Here is an 18,875-nt window from a genome sequence, read left to right as displayed (position 1 = left end):
AAAAAAACTAGGCACCATTAAGCCTTTGTTTTATTATTTCATTTTATTTTACAAGGGATGGCGAAATCAATTACATTTCAATATCATCAGTCCCTGCATCATTAAAGCAGTTACTATAGTATTTGAAATTTTTTTTCCCCCAAAAGAAGTTTATTTTTTAAACTCGCTAATATAAAGTGCGGCAGTGATGAGACAACAGTCCAAGTTAAGGAGGATTAGAGTGCAAGAATGTCGTAAGCGTGCATTTCAGCAGTCTAAATTGGCTTCTTTTAATCTCTTGCCAGTCAACACTCACTATCACAAGAAGATCTGTTAGTTTCAGTCTTCAGACTAGCGTAGCAGAGGGGAAGCAAGGCAAAGGGACAACACAGCATCTCCTCTAATTACAGATGTACTTCTTGACCATGTGATCAGAATAGCTCTGAAATACTCATTCTTGACAAGGCAGCTTCAGCAACATGTGTGATTCTCATATAGGTGAATTAAAAGAAATGATTTATGGTGTCACTACGTTTGCACTGTTATCCTGTGTTGGCCAGGTTGTAGGTTTGCGAAATAAGCAGGCAAAAACAATACACAAAAAAAGATAGCATACGGCCACAGTTAAATCCCTTTTTTGAAACATTATCTGTATGGGTTAATCATTACGGATTTATGTAGTTCAGAAAGATATGGGTCATGTCTCCCATGAGAGCGAAGCAAAAAGCATGATTTTAAAATTAGCAACACTCATTAACAAAACATGTGATAGAAGATGAGACAAAAACATAAGCCACCCAGAGACAAAACTAATGACTAGAGAGTTAATTTTCTGGATAATGAATTAAACCTGATCAATAAGCGGATCCCTTTGTGTATCCAACCTAAAATCTTATGGTTTTTGTAAATTTCTCAACAACATCTTAAAATGCCCTTAAAGGTGCTATATGTGAGTTTTTGCTATCACTACATAAGCGACGTTAGCATCAACAGCTGTTTATTTCACAGTCTAGAAGTAAAGTTGCGAGTTCAGTATCAAACTTCATTCCTTTACTCACCAAGGGCTGTCTCCAGCAGGGGAAAGCAACTCTTGTTTTGCTTTTATTTCTATCACTTCTTTTCTGCTAATTAAGTTAGCATGCTAACCAGCTAGTCCCGGCCCGTCTCGTAGCAGTCACTGTAGAGTCCAGTCTGCCTTCAGTCCAACATGAGGGGATGAAGAAGTAGCACTGCTCAGAGGCCGTATCTAACCTCTTGTCTTGTAAACACAATGATGGCTGAAGCTATTGGTAAGTAATCAGCTGTTAATGCTAACGGTGGCTGTGTAGCAATAGCAGAAACTTACATAAAGCAACTTTGAATACTTCAAATTGCTTGATATGAATTTCTTTTATCAAAAGGGAATGTGTGCTGAAAGCTGACCAGAAAATGTGTTATACAATGTAAAACAGATAAACAGCTTCATCAGGATTACAAAAACAAGACAAAACAGTTTCAAAATCAGTTTCTTCAAGGTCTGAACATGTACCATTTTTTTTGCGGAGAACAGATCATTACATATTACGCCTGAATAAGAACCTTATCCACAGACAGACACAATAAGGACATAAAAATGGGGAAAAAAAAGACACACAACATATTTGTCAGAGGCTTTCCAGTCAGTTAAAGATATTTTCCCTTTAGGTTGAGGTAGGAGACAAATTTTAGTCAAATACTGAGTTACTATATAGATATGCTTATATTGTGTAAGAGTGACTGTATCTGTTTACGTTGCAGTTAGCAGTTCTGTTATGTAAGAGTTGTTGTCACTCCAGAGCAGTGACATTGTTCCCTCTCAAATGCTATGCGGATGAGAGATAACAGAAAACGTTTCCGGTATGGAAATAAAGCACAGCGGTGATTCGTTAGTTTTACAGAGAGGAAGGCCGCGCAAATTAAGAGAGAGTGATCATCAGGGTTTCTAGATGTTTCCACTATAATAGTAACTTAACACTTGGATATCAAAATCAGTGTTTCACTGTCCTCTCTGGTTGAAAGTTTTTTTTGTCTGTTTCACCTCTGACCACACCCGGTATCAGTGATGGGTGTGGTCAGAAGTGTGTTTTGTATCACACATAACCACACCAAACATGGAGGTCAGAGGGTCCTGGAGTACACCTGTACACCACTGCAGCAAGGTGAGAATTAAAACCACTGGAGCTCAGGAAAAAGAAAAAAAAAAAAAAACGAGATTTACGGGGGATGTTACGTAGCGCTTCAAAATAACACACATTTTATAAAACTTGAAAGGACTGTATCAAGTTTTGTAATTAATTGACCATTTAGTTAGATTTCAGCATAGATACCAAAATGACTCCAGTGCCCCATTGTGGCTCCTCAGCATACGAAGCTAAATCTGGTATTTTTGTGTCAGATGTTAGCACATTTTACAAATAAAACACAAGTACTGCCGAAGTAACATTGGTTGGTAAGAGGACCCTTGTATGAAGTAGACATAACCCACTGTGCAGTGGATGAAAACCTGGCCGCTCACTGGAAATAGTTGTTAAAATACACCTGGCAATACAGTATCAGATGAAATTAAGGTAAAATAATTAGTTTTTAAAATTTCAGCATCCACAGTCGATATAATACAAGATATTAAAAACTATAGGGTTAGTCTTCTTACTTTGGTTAATGGGGAACCAATTTTACCACCAATTTTACACATTAAATTCTGTTGCTATTGTATAGAGTCTTTTGTGTCTCCAGTGGGAGCTGGTTAAAATCTGACAAACTGCCTTAACTGATGTCACTTGAGTCAGCGTCAGCTGGGTCTGAAGACGACAAGTTTTAGTCAGTTACGAATTAGTAAGAAGTGAACGTACCAGGCCGCTATCGCCCGCTTCTCATCTCTGCTTGCGGCTAGAAGCTCAAGGCTACATTAGCTGCTATTAGCATAACACTTCCAAATCTCTGACTGAACTGTCGGCAGTCGAGTTGCATTGTGGGCAATGTAAGCATCAGGTTTTGACAAGGAAGAAGAATGCACGGAATAAAAAATGAAGATATTCCTGGTTCTGCAGCATCGATTCTGATAATTTAGCATTCTGTAATGCTAAAACGCAGGAAAACTCTTAATGCAAGACTAGATGCTAGCTACAAAGTTTATGCTAGTGTTAGTATGACACACCTGGAGCCAAAGAACAAGTGGGGAACAGTGTGACTACGATCTCATCACATCACAGATGAAGTGAGTTTTTGGCCTTTATCTCTCAAAAAAAAAAAAATTCTTTAATTTTTCTGATTTTACTAATCAGGTAGGTGAGAAATGTGCTGTATCAAATATAATCCACAGTAATCTGCCAAACATATTCCATGTTATGTGCTCCACATAACATGGAATATGTGCAACAGCTGCTCTCCTGTAACATACAACGCGCAGTCATATTGATGTGAAAGCTTACTAGTCACTCACCAGTCACACATTTCTAGAACGGTGTTACATCAGAAACCCTGGATCCTCTTATTTGCGCTTCGCTGGCAGCTCATCTGTTTTTCGAGTTTAAGTGCTTTGTGTAATCCCTTGTTGTCCCGACGGTGCCTTTACCTGGCATTGGGTCGGCCCTGGCGCTGCTGAGATGACTTGTTGTGATGTTCAGACAGCCACTGGCGGCAGATATTTTGCATCACTGAATCCTGTGCTCCCTCCGCAGCCTGAAGGACGTCCTGGACCAATGGGCCTGCCCGGCTCTGCTCCAGCTTGACCGCCAGCAGGTACGCTGGCCGCAGTTTACCGCACAGCAGGTAGGCTTTGATCTGCAGACAGAGGGATGATGTGATGAGAATAAGATGGATTTCAGATTTAAAGATTATAGTTTTTTTTTTTTTCTTGAGTGGGTCATTGTAGTCCACTGGCATTAATGTTGAGAACCTGGAATAACAAGATTAGTAGAAAACCGGCTCCACAGGAAAACAAAGTGATATCGCTGCTGAGGGGGGCGGACAGCAGGAACAGGGGCAGGGTCATTGTGATTTCTAAATTTGTAAAAGATGGCCTCAGGCAGGAAAACTAATGATGGTGAAGGGCAGAGGAGAATAAAACATGATGCAGTCAGTTTTACACTACCTTGCTTTCTGTGCTCTTGGCTTCCAGAATGAGACTTTCCAGCTCCTTTGCCTAAATTAGATAAAGAACAACAAAATTCTGACCAGAACAAACAACAAGGATCCAAGTCATGGTCATGCTTTCTCATTACACTACACTCAATTTCTCATCCTTATCCATCTTCAATTTACAATTCTCCAAATTCTTCTGTTACTCACATCAGCTGGTCCCTTATCTGCGTTGGAGACACAGCTGAGGATGAGGGCATCGCAGTCGTTCTTGGTGGCAGTGCCTGATTCACCGACACATTTGAGCAGCTGCCGTACAGCGCCATACTGCCTCTGTCTGACAAGCCTTTGGCCGGCCCGCATGTAGACGGCCTGGGCCTCCAGCTGGAAGTCCTGAGGCAGGAAGAAAGGGAGAGAGAGAGTAAGACCTTAAAACAGTAAACATATTTTGTTTGCCTTTTGAGGCAAATTTGTGATTTTGGCCAATACAAATAAAATCCACTTGAATTTACTTGACTATATACTGTATCTTCATTGTATCAGATTATTATTGTTGCTTTTTTGTTACACGGAGTTTATCAGTTACTGAAAGCTTAGTCTTGGTGTTTTTGTATGTCTAACTGCAAAGTATTAAAAAAAAAAAAAAGATCACGGGGCAAAGAAGAATTGATTGACTTTGGGCAAAAATCTGGCGTGGAACATACATATGCTGACAAAAGCATATATATTGTGTTGGCATAAGTATGCAGCATTCAAGGTCTAGGTTGCTTTTATTGTCTTAAAATTGAAATTGAAAATTGTATTCAACTTAAGGAATCCAGTTTTGACAGAAAAACGAATGCATACTCATCTCATATATGAACATACCTGTATGACTCTGTAGGCAATGCCAAACCCCTCTTCTATGTTTTTTCCTCCGAGCATGACCTGCAATTACGGGCAAATTACTGGATTTTATGCAAAACACAATCCCAACCGGGCATTTAATATATATTTATACATACAGTATACTTTATTCTTAGTGAGCTCAACTTAAACATGTTCAACAAAGTTCATTTTCATAACCCATTCATTCGTTATCCCTTATATCATCCCATTATCAGAGCAAAACGTCTCACTTCAAGCCCTTAAAATGTATGTAAAACTGATCTTTCCCTGTCACATACAGGTAAAAGCTCTTCTATCAAGATTCATTAAGGCATACTTGTATTATTTTATATAAACCACATCTCTAATCCAGGGTCTTAACACATGAATAAAGTCATTTGCAGGGTAGTGAGGCATTTTAACAACCTTAATCTATTTTAAGGGGCTTACTGATTGTTAAGTAAACGAAAGTTAAGTACTGGAATAATCACAACGGAAACCTCACCTTACAGGCCACCTCAACCTTCATTGGACTTCCCCCAAACAGTGTAGGTGGTGAATTGGATCCAGAGGACTTGGTCGAAGGTGTACTGGTCTGTGGAGCTTTGGAGGAAGCAGCGGTCTCACAGCGGTGGAGAAAACGGGTCACCTCCAGCTGGAGCTCAATTGTGTTCATGTGCCTTGAAAAAAAATGAGACAGCAGAGGTCCTTGCTTTTGGAAAACGAGACCAAAAAGTCTATTTGACAGGTAGTAAACAGGTATGAAGCAAAAGTGGTGGTAATGGAGCACAAAAATGAAGGTCCCAAGATTAAATTATACTTTCTTTTTTCTTTAATCGGTTCTGATAAGTAGGCATGAGCTTAGATTTATTTCCAAAATTAAAATAAAAGATATATTAAATAACCTGGATACATCACTAGACGACATCATCTTCCTTAGTGAGTTGACCTGAGATTTTCTCCTCCCGGCGCCTCGACCTTGCTGCTCCTGCAGGTATGTCCTCAGGTGCTCTTTGGCTCTGACCAACCAGCGCTGTGCAAGGTCAAGGTCAGAAACAAGGTCAAGGGCAGGGTACACTTTCTCAAACAAGCAGGGAATTTTTTTAAATTTTTTTTTTAATTTTTGCCAACCGCATAACTGTGGGGAAAAAAAAAAAAAAAAAAAAAGATATACCTGCTGTTCTCCCAGCTGTAGGTATGAACTGGCTCCATGTGTGAAGAATCGGATACAGGTCATGGCTGCACGTACATGATCCTGTCCAGGTAAAGAACATTTTACATATTACTAAAAAGGTATGGTTTGGTCATCTGTCAGAAATCTAACATCATCACATAGCTGTACAATGCAACTCTTTGTATCTTGTTCTTTTTTGGGATTTGTTTTTGGCATTTTTGCCTTTATTAGACTGACTGATACTGTGAGGCAGCGGTTCCCAACCTGAGGGTAAGGACCCCTCCAAACAGTCACAATGAATCTAACGTGTTCTGACATGACGGGGTAGAAAAGAAGAAAAAACAGAGCCCTGCAACACAAAATTAGCAATTTTTTCAAACTTCTCTCATCTTTGTTTTTTTGTCTTGCATAATACTGCACAGTTTGAACTCTTTAGGACTTGCACTAAGGAGAACCACTGGTTTAATCCATAATTTACGATTATATGGTACGTGTCTTAACCGCTAGGCCACGAGGAAGGTTGGTATTGGATATTAATATGGAAATATGAAGGCCTGTCTGACTGGAAAGAAAGAGTGACACTTTTTGAAGTTTGCTAACGGTGCACTTGTTGAGGCACTGACCCTTAACTTTTGATCTCCTGTTTTTGAATCAAGCCAGGAAATTTAGTTGAATTTTACCCTCTTTGCTCTCTAACCAGTCTTTTTACTGCAAAATGATAATTAAAATCTAAAGAGATCATAAATATCTTGAAAAAAAAGAGATGGAAAAAGCATTAAAAGACAGTAACCATCATGAACTGCTGGAGCTGGTAGAGTGTGTTAAAGTATCCACGCCGCTGCAGGAACTGGCAGGAGGCGATGAGGTAGCGGCTACATGTCTCCAAGCCAGGGTCCAGTTTTTCCAGTATCCCCTGCAGCATGCCAAGACGCCCCCGCTCCAGACTGGGCTGCAACACACCCTCTAGAAACACCTCCTCTGGGCAGTCCTGAGCCACGATAAAACAGGAAAACATACGTCAAATGTGGGGAAAATAGAAGTAATGGTACATCATATTTGGTCTTTTTTGAAGAAGAACAGTGCCCTTTTTCGCATTGTGCTTTCCATAACATTTTTGCCTGTCTCACCTTGTTGAGCAAGAATGTCAGGGCCTCTGTCATGCAGTCATGACGCATATAGAAGCTGATCAGTGCCAGGTGGGTGCCATATGTGTTCAGGTAGTACAGGCACTCCTGGTGGAAGATGCTGCTCTGCGTTTGTCCCTCCGGCTGCTCGACAGGACCTGCGTCACTCAGGGCTTCCTCCAGCTCCCGCAGGGACGCCAAGATGTCCTCGCCAAAAGACTGACACAAACACAGGAACAATCAGAAAACAAATAATCAAACAAAGGGTCGTGAATTTATACTGTATGTGCAGATGAGCGAGTGTGAAAACACTGTGCATATTTAATTCATACTAATTTAACATTACACATCTTAAAGCTTATTGTAGTTGTCCTTTTATTCAATGCACAGTATGATAAGGTCAGATAGCACAGATATCACTCAACCACAAACAGTAGTTTCTGAAGAATGCAGAACCCACAAAAACTTAGCAAAACTCCCTCACTGGAAACTCCCACATTATTCCCGGCCAGCGCACACATGGTATTACGTACTAGCATCCTCTCGATGTGTAGAAGCCGAGACCCCTGGCACCAAACGATATGTGGGAGATTCCTACGGTGTCGTGTACCAGGGGCTGGGGGCTGAAGTAGTATTGCACATTCTGTATGAGTCTTATATGTGCAAACCAGGGGAGTGACTATCTGACCTCTACTATATATTATTAGAAAACTACATTGCTGAAAAATTATAAACTGACAAAAGCGAATACAGTCAAAGATCTTCTTATGGTTTAATTTTTTTAGATGAATTTGGGTTTATTTTTTTAGTTTATTTTTTTAAGTTTTTTTTCTTTCCTTTTTTCATACAGTAAATTTTATACTATTCAGATGCATCAGTCAATATCTGGACAGCTTTAAGTTCCTGTTGTTGTGATGTACTTGGCTCGTACTTGTACGTTGCTCATTACTTTTAAATTAATTTACAAAGCAACAGTGCACACACATTTTTTGCTTCTCTATGGTATCTCTATTTGGTTGCTAGCCACATGAAGACACCACGCTTGTGTTAAAAATACTAGCATTTGAGAATGATGGTGTGGCTGATGTAGCAAAGATGACAGCTGGGAGAAGTCTAACGTGTATAAAGTGTAGAGCTCGTGCAGGATAAATTACGGTAATTACTTAGGGAGAGCAAGACACACAAGAACATAAATTCTGCCATTATAGCATGGGCTATAATGGAGGCCTTAGACAGTAGCATGCCTACCACTGGAGCTGTAATGCAGGTTAGATAACAACGCCTCAATGACAGTGCCTTCCTACCGTGGTCAGAGCGGGTCGCACAGTGGTTTCCAGGTGCTGGACAATCTCTTGCAGCAGTAAGGGACCCAAGTTGAGCTGGTTGCGGTCTAATGGAGCCTTCAGGCAGCGGGAAAACTTCTCCCTTGCCCCGGAAAGGTTTCCTGCCTTCAGAGAGGCCATCCCCCATGCTTGCCACACGCCACCAGGGTCCAGGCCACTCTTGGTAGACACCTAGCGCAGCAGCCAAACAACAAGACACAATGAGAACAGCCATGGAAATACATTTTTTTTGGGAGTTTGCATTTATCTAATTTAGGTTTGGTGGGTTAATAAGCTGCCTGACTAGAGGTTTTCTGCACCACGATGATACCACGATGTTTTAGAGGTTTTTCCACTTTGAAATGATAATAAATTATGGGCAAAACACTCCATTATGGCCCAATACCCTAAATATGTTTGGCATAAATATAATCTTTTTTGAATATCCTGAATGGCAGCCCAAAATATTTGTATACAAGTATAAAAAAAGGTGGTATGTGCTTTCGTAATCAGTACTATACTGGTCAAACTCCAAAGTTACTACACTGGCAACACATTTTTCTTCTACTACAGTATTTTACAATGACATTTCTGATAACCTCCTGTTCTGAAATGATGCTCTGTTTTCTTTGAAAAAGCCTAGAAGATACTGGTCATCTTGCATAAAAAACGTGCCTGGCTCATCAATGATCAACATCAAGTTAATACCAGTGGTGTGGTGTATAAAATTTGAGAACCACTGGGTTAAAAGAATCAGGGTCACCAGCCAATCCAAATTCTTGGCTGGTACAACACCTTTTAATTTGGCCTCTTTAAATCCAGTACGTCTGCATGCCAAAGCTGTTTGCAGCATTAGCTTACTAAACATAACCAGGGTGAGAAGGGTGCTCATATATCGCATTATAGGGCATGCTGCAGTTGGGCAGTTGCAGTTGTATTAATGCATTCTGGTACAGGGTCCGTGACAATAGTTGTAATAAAATAACGTAATATAAATGAACCACAATGTGCCTCACCTCCACTGCTAGCTGGTAGTGCTCGGCTTCAAGCAGCTGATTACGAAGACGTGTGACAGCCGAGGTCTCCAGAATGTCATCCAAAGAAGGAATATATTTGTAATTGGCCGTCACTAGAATCTTAAGCACGTCTACTTTACTGATGTAACTGTGGACAAAAGAGAAGGCAAAACAGTGAAAAAAACAGCGTTTGAGACGGACAGAGGACGAAAGACACTCAAGAGACCTACTTCCAAAATTGCAACAGTGAGTAAATTAATGGTGACACACAGGACCGTTCAATGAGTGATGACAAGTTTACGTCTGTCTCAAGTTTACTCATCTTACTCTCTTAAGTTGGTCACCCTGAGTCCTCCGGTGAGATAAGCACTAACAACTAAAGCCGCATTAATCAACCATGACTCAAATGACTTGGTGTCTGAGTGAAAGAGTGCACTCTTGTGAGCCTACCAAGAATCATCTGCCTCTGCAGCTTTATGGAGCAGTTTAGCCTCTTTCTACCTCATTGTTTACATTTTTACTGGCTCTACAGCAAGTAGATGATGAAGACGTTCAAACACCTAATCAGCTAAAGAAGATATTTCTCTTAGTGAATCCTGCACGTACGTCATTCACAACATGCCCAGAAACACAATTTCTACTGTATGATAATGTTGCTTTGTCGGCCAGATGTGTAAGAACAAAGTCGTTAGCCTTAACCAGTTTATAAGATGATTTTAATTTCAGAAGTGTGTGTTTCTCAGCTTCACTTGTTGTTACTCTACCTGCTAGTGGTTAAAAATTTTAATAAAACAGCTCTAAAAATACCTGCACACCCAGGGTCCACCCACACAGATATTTTTACTCATGTTGCCTCATAAGACCTCTTCTCCAGACCCTGTGCTGTCATTAACAGCTCCCTCACTCTCCTGTTGGTTTTGTTGCACCTGTAAGCGCGGGACAACTTACCCAATTATCGCTATTAATTAGTTCATAGAGATTGGTGGAATCACATAATTATTAGAATACCTGTACCAAATTTCAACCCGACTAGATGTCTGATTAGCAAGAGTAACTGAAAACAATTGTGTGAATGTGTAGGGCCTAGGAAACAGTCACGTGTTTAAATTCCAGGCTCTGAAACCACAGCCACGGATCACGTCGCACTTATATCTATCTATAGCGCACCTCCTTGCTCTCACTCTCACACCGTCTCAGCATTTCCCGGCGTCCTTAAAAGCACCCAAATGCTGCAAACTGTTTACATCACAGTGACCTAGGGTTGCATCTCACCTGTCGCACAACGCAAGATCCTGGCTGCGGCCAACCTTGACAAACATCAGCTTGGCACTGAAGAGCAGCTGCCGCATGATGTCAGTGAGGAGGCAGGCGTCCACCTCCGGGTTGGTCAGCTTACAGGACAGAGAGCGGCAGTGGATGATGAGCTGATGTCCACAGGCTGTTTGGTCACTGTGCAGAGACAAAATGGCCACGCAGAGGTATGCACTGGGAGCCTAGAGGGTTGGGGCAAAAGAACACCGTTAATCTTACTGTGTCCACTGGGCTAATTCTACTAGAAGACAACTGAATAAAAGTGAAGAGTTCTGTCAACTGTTAAGGATGCTGGAAATATGCAGAAAAATAACCTCAACTTTAGGCTTGCTTTACCATTTCCAATGATAGATTCTATTTACTGTTTAAGACAAGGACAACAACAGCAAGGGTGTGGAAACTATATGTGTTTGAAGCATTTAAGCTTTACTGCTGTTGTTGTCGATGCAAGTCACCGTCAATAAGCTGAAAATTACAAACATGTAAAGGCAACCCGCACACAGATCAGTGGCGTCCCATCCTGTGTAATGATAAATGTTCAAATCCAGACCTGTTCATAGTAAAACTCGCTCCGCAGCAGCTGGTTCTCTGCAGGGTTTGTGCTGAGTTGGATCTGTTGCTGGACCACTTCAGGCAGATGCAGAATCCCATTTAAAGCTTCCTCTGTCACCACAGGGCTACCAGCAACTGCACAAAAAACATAAAGAGGAGCAAAAAGGTACATCATAATGACATCTTTACATTACTGATTCGGGAATGGTTGCATTTTGCATGTTTTAGGTTTGCTTTTTCTTAATGTATGTATCAGGATTTTATACAAGGTCTATCCTACGTCCCGTTTTTACTTATAAATCAAACTTTTTTCCGAAAAAAAAATACAGTTTTTCTTTCTATAATATAGCAAAGAGGAAATTGTTTGCATGAAAGCAGCAACATAAAATTTCTGATGTTCTTTCAGTTACCTTCAGCTGGTTCCAGCTCATCATCAGAACTGCAAATGGAAAAAAAAAGCCAAAGTAAATTTCAATTCACAAGAACATGTCTGTTTTATATGTATCTGTTTATATGTACCTTCGTTGCAGGGTTCCCACTACGCTACGTAACATTCCATGATTTTCTATAACAAAGACTAACCCTTTTAAACTCCCAAATTTTATTCTGTCCTGTTGTTTGTCAGGTCAGACACTCTGAATCTGGTATAAGGTCAGGTTTCCAGTATAGCTGGATTTATCCAGGCCACTGCATTAGCAGCATCTACCTGTCAAACGATCTGAATGCGGAAGACAAGTTTTAAAATGAAAGCTGTTATATTCTCCTGAAATCACACTGCAAAGTTCCAATGAAATTTTGTGCCCTTTCTAGATCTTGCCACTGCAAATACTATTGTATTCAAAGCCTTCCAAACTACAGGAAAGCCCTCTCTTTGTTTAGAATACTGTAAATACCTGTGCTGTTAAAAATGCTCTGTAAACTATATTAGTTATAATTTGCTTTATAAACTATATAGACTAAGGTGTGTTTGAAAAGTGAGGTTTGTTGCAGGTAAATGTACAGGATCTTACTCTGGGTGAAAGTAGGTGTAACACTGGTCGCAGACTCTGACGTCGTCTCCTGGGCATCCCTCTACAGGCATCTTACGCTCAGAACATGCGTGACAAACCAGACGACCACATCTCCGGCAGTGATGCCGTCTGTTGAACTAAAGGATGAAGAAAAAAAAAACAAACAAACAAAAGACAAATAAACATTATTTCCAGAGCAAACTTAAAACATTGGAATTTATACTTCTTCTGTTTTTTTGATCTAGGCAGTCAGCCGCCTCACCATTACAAATAATGTGTGTTAGCAAGAAGTCCTTTTTTAATTTATGACCACACCGTTTCACCCACTCACCATGGTGAACCTCTCACGCTGGCAGACCATGCAGACATGCTGCTGGGTGTCAGGGACCCAGTCTTTACGGGCTGGGGGTTGGTCTGGAGGCTGGAACTTGGCAGGCGAGTGGCGTTTTCTCCCTGCTGAGCTTCGATCCCTCTCCCTGTCTGTGCTGTTTGAGGACGGGGTGTGTGTAGGGGTGCTGCCTGTAATTTAACATGAAATAAACAATCAGAGAGATGAAGAACACACACTTTAGACCAGAAAGTTTAAACAACACTGATACACCTAACACAGATTTCACACCATATAAATACATAAAAACCAAAAAAGAACTTCTTCTGAATTTCTTAAGATTTTGAGTGTATTAATCTGCAATTGTCCACTATGGTTTGATAGTGTCCCTGAACTGTGAAAGAAAAAATTGCAGGGTTAACTATTTTTCTGACTAAAGTGTCCTTGAGCAAGAACATATCAATTCCCACGGTGCTATTTTTATGTCTGACTACATACATGGAAATCTAAATGGGCATCATATTATCGTTTCATCACGAATAAACATGTGCAATTGCCTTACTTGTAGAGGGCGTTGGAGACTCGATTCGACTGGAGGACAGGGAGCAGCTGTCTTGAGCAGGACACTGCATCAGCGCTTCCTGGAGGCTGATTACGGAGTCTGGAAAACGAAATGTGATACATATATAAAAACACAGAACTCAGTGATGTGAATGGCTGTGTTGAAATGTGAACTTGAAAATGTTAGAGCATGGTGCATAAGCACATGTTTGATCCCAAAAGACCCCTTTTCTATTTACCAAAAGAAGCCACACTCAAATGTATCAGTGTATCTTAACTTAAAGCAGCCTTACAAGAACTTTTCTTCCATGTGAATTTAGAATTTTAATCTGATTGAAATATAAGTAAACAAGACTAAGAATAGGACCAAGCATTCAATGCCAGCTTTCAGTACGATGTAATTTTAAATTATTGGTATTATGTGATGCCCAGCTTTACCCAGTGTACGTACACATCCGTCTACATGTGTCATTGCCACCGTGTGTTGCGCACTCAGCACTGACCAGATCTAGACCTCTCTCTGGGAGCACAGGAGAAGTCGAGGGCCTTGCAGGCATAGTCTGCCAGAAGCTTATCGATGTCCTCGGCACCAAAGCCGGCCTCCTGACCGACCAGGAGGCTCCGCAGGGTTCGCACTGCCACGTCTGCCCAGTCCACCTTCAGATTCATCAAAAGCTGCTCGAGCATCAGCAGAGGCTCCGACAGGAGTGGGAAATAGTCCTGCCTGGCTGCTGGGGGCAGAGTCAGCAACACCTGGAGGAGGAAACACATTCACTGATATTAACACAAGCTGAGGATCTGAAGCAATTCAACTGCTGTTGGAGAACAACACTTTAATCGTATAAATACTGGCAGAACATCATTTCCACCTCGGCCGTATCACTTTGTATCAGAAGAATTTTCTCCGTAACTACATATTGTTGATGTTTGAACTTCACTGTGCAGTATGATGTATGTTCAGAGTTTGACACTAGAGGAGTGTTTTCACATTCATCTGCTGAAGGAGGAAAGTTATCTGTGCTCACCTTAGTTCGAGTTTAACACGTGGACATATGAACCGGATTTGTGACATTTCAACTACTTGAGAAGCCAGTTTGGGTCCAATAAGGAACTTATATAAGTGTATTGTGGAAACTTGAAACATCCAGTGCAGATACACTGGGAATGGACTATTCAGTGAAGTAGAAAACATCTCGTGTTTAGCTCCTAAAGTTAAGTTAAATGAAATAAAAAGTATTTGCATATCCATAGACACTGGATTTTCAATGAGGGAGAGGGAGAATTTTGAACTTTTTGTGGAAAAAAAACATATCAAACACGAATTATTATGTAAAGCTGAGTATTATTATACTGTATGTTTTCAGACATGTCTGGTGGGAATTGAAAAGTTGCAAAACTAGTTTCCACAAGCACAGATTCGTTTAAGCATGCAAGTTTTTGACCCCTGAACAATGATGACATGAGGTGTGCATGAAGTGTGCAGGGAAATTCCAATTACTGGAAAACACAAATAAGACTTACAATTCAAGTGCAAACTAAATTTTCTGTCCTTTGACAGGATAGTTATATCAGTGCACAAACCTTAGAGCCCAGGTGAAGGGCGTGGATGTGTCGTCGACGCGCTGGAGACACCTGCCTCTGAAAATGCAGGGTGAGGTAGTCAGCCAGGAAGTGACAGGCAGCCAGTCCGGGGCAGCGGTCCAGAGCACGCTCACAAACATCCAGGCCAACCACAAAATCAGAGAGGCCCTCGAGTAACTGAGGAATTAGGTAAGAGAGAAAAAGATGTTAAAAAAGAAAAAAAATTCAAAGCCATGAAAAACAAACCAACAACCTATAGGATTACTTCTGTTTGTCTTATGAACACTTGGGTATGGATGTATGTAGCTATTTACAGAATATGTACACTATCCACCATGTAGTGCTTGTATCTAGATGTGTGTGTAGAGTGAGTTTGTTTGTATGTGACTAGCTATATACTTTATGTTCACGTGTACAAATGTATATTATTTTTCCTTGTTAAAAAAATGATTAAAAAAAACAATTGAGACAATCACTGTTGAAGGGGGTAAATGTGTTTTTAAATGTTAAAGACCTTACAAACTATCGCAAGATTTCCTCCTTCTACATATAGCAGGGCACATTTACAAAGAAATGCTTCTCAAGGTAACTATAAGAGCATATTTCAAAAAAACTGAATGTTCGATTGACGCATAATTGCGGAAGCCAGCATTTCCTAATAACTGTCCTTTGAGGTTTCTTGAACACATATACAATAGCCTACTTCTACTTTTACAAAGATCAAAATTAGATCAAATTAGTGACTCTACGAACTCTCGACAGGTTCTCTGACAATTCTACAAATTTTCTGCACCGCTTAAACAATGGATTACAATGTTAATTTAACCGGAAGTTGAGTGGTCTAGACCTGGAAAGCATCATCTGTCTGCCCCTTCTCCAGCAGATGAAGCAAATGCTCAGTCTTTAGCTTCAGTCTCAGCTGGTCAGATACAGGATATAGCTCCACCCACTGTGCACAAAGAGCAAACTCCTGCAAAAGAAAGCAAAACAAAAAAACAAAAACCAAAAACAAACAAAAGGATTAATTGTATTATAATGTATAAATAAACAAATTTGTATTTTGGGGATTAAGGTGTTGTTAAGTTGTGGTAATACAAAGTTTCTGTTGACAATGTGTGAATGTTTATTAAGTAAACTGCCGCAGGTGTTCTGTACATACCTTTGCCTCCAGCATCATGGACAACATGTACTCAGAGTTTGTCTTAGACTCAGTCCTCAGCTCCTGCCAAGTAGCCCAGGGCAACGGAGGCTGTAAATTCAACATCTGTGACAAGGGAAAGGAGCACAAACAGTTGGCAAGTCGCAATAGAACGTCAAATTATGTAACTGAGGAATGTAATGCATAATCACGCCAGCCTCAGACGCTGTCAAAAACCTTCAAGGACCAACGTTGATACAGAACAAACAAGTCTTGACTTGTTTCAGTCAGTGAAAGCGTGACAGCAGGTATCTGTTACTGAAGCCTAATAACAATGTACTTATCTTTTTAATTAAATCTTAGTTGTTTGCTTTGGTATGATTATGTATAGTGTATTTCTCTCTGGGATTACTAAAATGAATCTCTGTTCAAGTCTAGGAATTACCCAGTGATAGACGTCCAGTTCCTTCTTCTTGAGCTCTAAGTCCATTCTCAGGGACGCCACCGTGTTCGGGTCATTGAGGCAGAACTCGAGCAGCTCCAGGCAGGCCGACAGAGGCCACCGCTCCAGGGCCTGGAGGGCAACACGGGCTCGCAGGTTCGCATCCTGTACACGGAACAGCTGACCTGTACCTTCACCTCCATCTGAACACAGACAATCAGATATACAACAAACATTTGTTACATTGGAAACAACTGCTGCATTAAAGGGATTTCTTTATTTTCCTGTTACATAATTGCGACGCCATTCTGGTTGGGATTTGTTTGAAAAAGGGGTTTAGATCTCAAGAGATCATCGTGTTATATAAAGATGAAAAAGAAATTGTTTTGTATTTTTGCATTATAAATGACTTATGAAGATGATCAATAAATGTTTGTTTAGTTACTTGTACTTGGTTAAGGTTGAGAAAGATAGATCATATCATCATTTATTAGAAGCATGCAAGTTCCAACTTAAGCTTCAATGAGCTTCCTTTCACTAAAGTGCATTTACCAGCATTCCTCACCTTCTAAAGCAGCACAGGCAAGTAGCTGGTCTCTTAGCGCCCCCTCCTGGCTGCAGCCTTGCCCATATAGCTCCAGCAGGCTGAGGGCTCGGCCCAGGTCTCTGGAGGTAAGAGCCTTCTGGAAGGCCTCAGCGGCCACAGCCTGGGCGACTTCTTCCTGTGGCCCAGACAGCAGGAGAGTGACAAGAGGTTGCCCACAAACAACCGCCCCAAGTCCAGCAGAGCCTTCCTCGCTCTCACTTAACGGGGTGCCCAGCACTGGTTCCGCCATGGTGTGAAGGTAGGCCCAGAGAATAGGGAACTCTTTCAGGAGGTTATCAGCTTCACAAGAAATCTGCTCACCATCTAAGACAACTTCTTTACGTCCAGTGCGGAAATACCCTGACCATCCGGAGGATTGTGTCCGGGCAGTTTCTCCTTTGCATGCAGTCAGACACGCCAGTGTGGCCAGTAAAGGCGAGCGTGACTGTAGGAAAGACAGGGCCGATGGCGTGAGGAGAAAAGAGTTCGAGGAGGAGGAGGAGGAGGAGAAGGATGAATGAGAGGGTGGCGAGGTGGAGAGGTTGGTGGGTGTAGCAGAGTGGTCTTCCACTGAGGCCTCAGACTCAGAGCTCGCAGCAGACTGAGGCTCTGTGAATCCCAGAATTGGCATGTGCTCCTTGGCATGCTGTTGGAGCAGGGCAGACAAACTGGCAACGCCGAACACTCCATCATCTTTTCTGGCCTGACTGGAGTCTCTTTCGGCACCTGGACACGACAACCACATAGGCAAAGTCTCACAGCATCGCTGGACAATCACCTGCTGGACACTCAGTCGCAGACCTTCCTGCTGCAGCAGGGACAGCACTCTGGAGACAAAAAGGGGACATGAAGTAGTAAGGTAAGCTGTTGCCTTCATACCACTGAATGGCTGGTTTAGTGTCTATCCAGGGGGAAATATTGAAGCTTAAAGTTGTAATTTTCCCCATTTTGCTGCCCTCAAATGTAGATAAGCCTCTACCGTGTGGCACCTTCTACCTCCTCTCTCCTCGTTCTTGTTGGTAGGAAGCTATAGTATCTAGCAGAGTAAAATGTCAAGTAAAGTTGATCTCGAATGTATTTTTTCTATAACTGGAATTGGTGTATCACAGGTGTGACCCAAAAACCCGATGACCATTTCCGGATAGCATTTAGAGAAGTGTGAAGAGTCTCTAACAAACCGTACATATAAATTGAAATATATATTACAGAGTTTGGATTTCAGTTTTATTCATGGAATCTGTAATTGCAGTGTACAACAATTTCTGCACTACATAGTATTTCTTTTAAACACTGACCAGCTGCCTTTCAGCAGAGCCATTCAACCTTCCACTTAACTGAGGGCTGTGGGCCACACGTATTACCTTCCGTTCAGCTAACCTTGCGCGACGAGGTCAGGACTAACGGCATGCAAACGACAGGCTTATGCGTCCTTGTTCATACTGATGGGGTTAAACCAACGTGCGTACCTGTCAGGAGACACCTGTCTGTCAAATAGCACGTGGGAGAGAAGCTGAAACGGGGCTTGAAGCAACACCAGCAGTGGATTCCCAAGCTTCACTTCACTGCTCTGGTCTAAGAGAAACAGTAAGAGAGGCAAGTCAGAACAATACCAGGTATATGAAGGAAGAGAGTCACTGATTGTCCTTGGTGACTGTACAGTAGCTTTGTATAAATGATAGCTTATTACCAAGTGCCTGCTGGTTTGATTCCCAGAAGCAATTGGGATAGTGTAGGTTGGGGTATGAGTGTCAAGATGCTATGATTGAGATGGGGATGTCTGAAAGTAGCA

The 18,875-nt window shown here is 41.4% G+C and overlaps 1 protein-coding gene across 3 annotated transcripts in view; it reads right to left on the bottom strand.

The window, feature by feature from the left end:
• Positions 1-36: 36 nt before the first annotated feature.
• zfyve26 (zinc finger, FYVE domain containing 26) overlaps positions 37-18,875 on the bottom strand; it is a 30,230-nt gene continuing 11,391 nt past the window's right edge. For all 3 annotated transcript variants that reach the window (XM_040136831.1, XM_040136833.1, XM_040136832.1), the window contains exons 20-43: positions 18,553-18,658; positions 17,066-17,913; positions 16,504-16,703; positions 16,080-16,184; positions 15,768-15,890; positions 14,921-15,097; positions 13,843-14,092; positions 13,341-13,439; positions 12,782-12,969; positions 12,451-12,587; positions 11,851-11,879; positions 11,439-11,575; positions 10,850-11,070; positions 9,578-9,725; positions 8,544-8,753; positions 7,243-7,458; positions 6,906-7,103; positions 6,116-6,196; positions 5,847-5,974; positions 5,447-5,621; positions 4,942-5,001; positions 4,285-4,467; positions 4,088-4,138; positions 37-3,777 (exon numbers count right to left, since the gene is read on the bottom strand). In XM_040136831.1, the coding sequence (XP_039992765.1) occupies positions 3,565-3,777; positions 4,088-4,138; positions 4,285-4,467; positions 4,942-5,001; positions 5,447-5,621; positions 5,847-5,974; positions 6,116-6,196; positions 6,906-7,103; positions 7,243-7,458; positions 8,544-8,753; positions 9,578-9,725; positions 10,850-11,070; positions 11,439-11,575; positions 11,851-11,879; positions 12,451-12,587; positions 12,782-12,969; positions 13,341-13,439; positions 13,843-14,092; positions 14,921-15,097; positions 15,768-15,890; positions 16,080-16,184; positions 16,504-16,703; positions 17,066-17,913; positions 18,553-18,658 (4,283 nt within the window). In that variant the 3' untranslated portion in view covers positions 37-3,564. The remainder of the gene's footprint in view (positions 3,778-4,087; positions 4,139-4,284; positions 4,468-4,941; positions 5,002-5,446; positions 5,622-5,846; positions 5,975-6,115; positions 6,197-6,905; positions 7,104-7,242; positions 7,459-8,543; positions 8,754-9,577; positions 9,726-10,849; positions 11,071-11,438; positions 11,576-11,850; positions 11,880-12,450; positions 12,588-12,781; positions 12,970-13,340; positions 13,440-13,842; positions 14,093-14,920; positions 15,098-15,767; positions 15,891-16,079; positions 16,185-16,503; positions 16,704-17,065; positions 17,914-18,552; positions 18,659-18,875) is intronic.

Source organism: Xiphias gladius, chromosome 10, assembly GCF_016859285.1.
Source record: "Xiphias gladius isolate SHS-SW01 ecotype Sanya breed wild chromosome 10, ASM1685928v1, whole genome shotgun sequence".
Classification (NCBI taxonomy): Eukaryota; Metazoa; Chordata; class Actinopteri; order Istiophoriformes; family Xiphiidae; genus Xiphias; species Xiphias gladius.
Note: the sequence above shows the minus strand (reverse complement) of the source record. Positions and strands in the feature narration are given on the sequence as shown.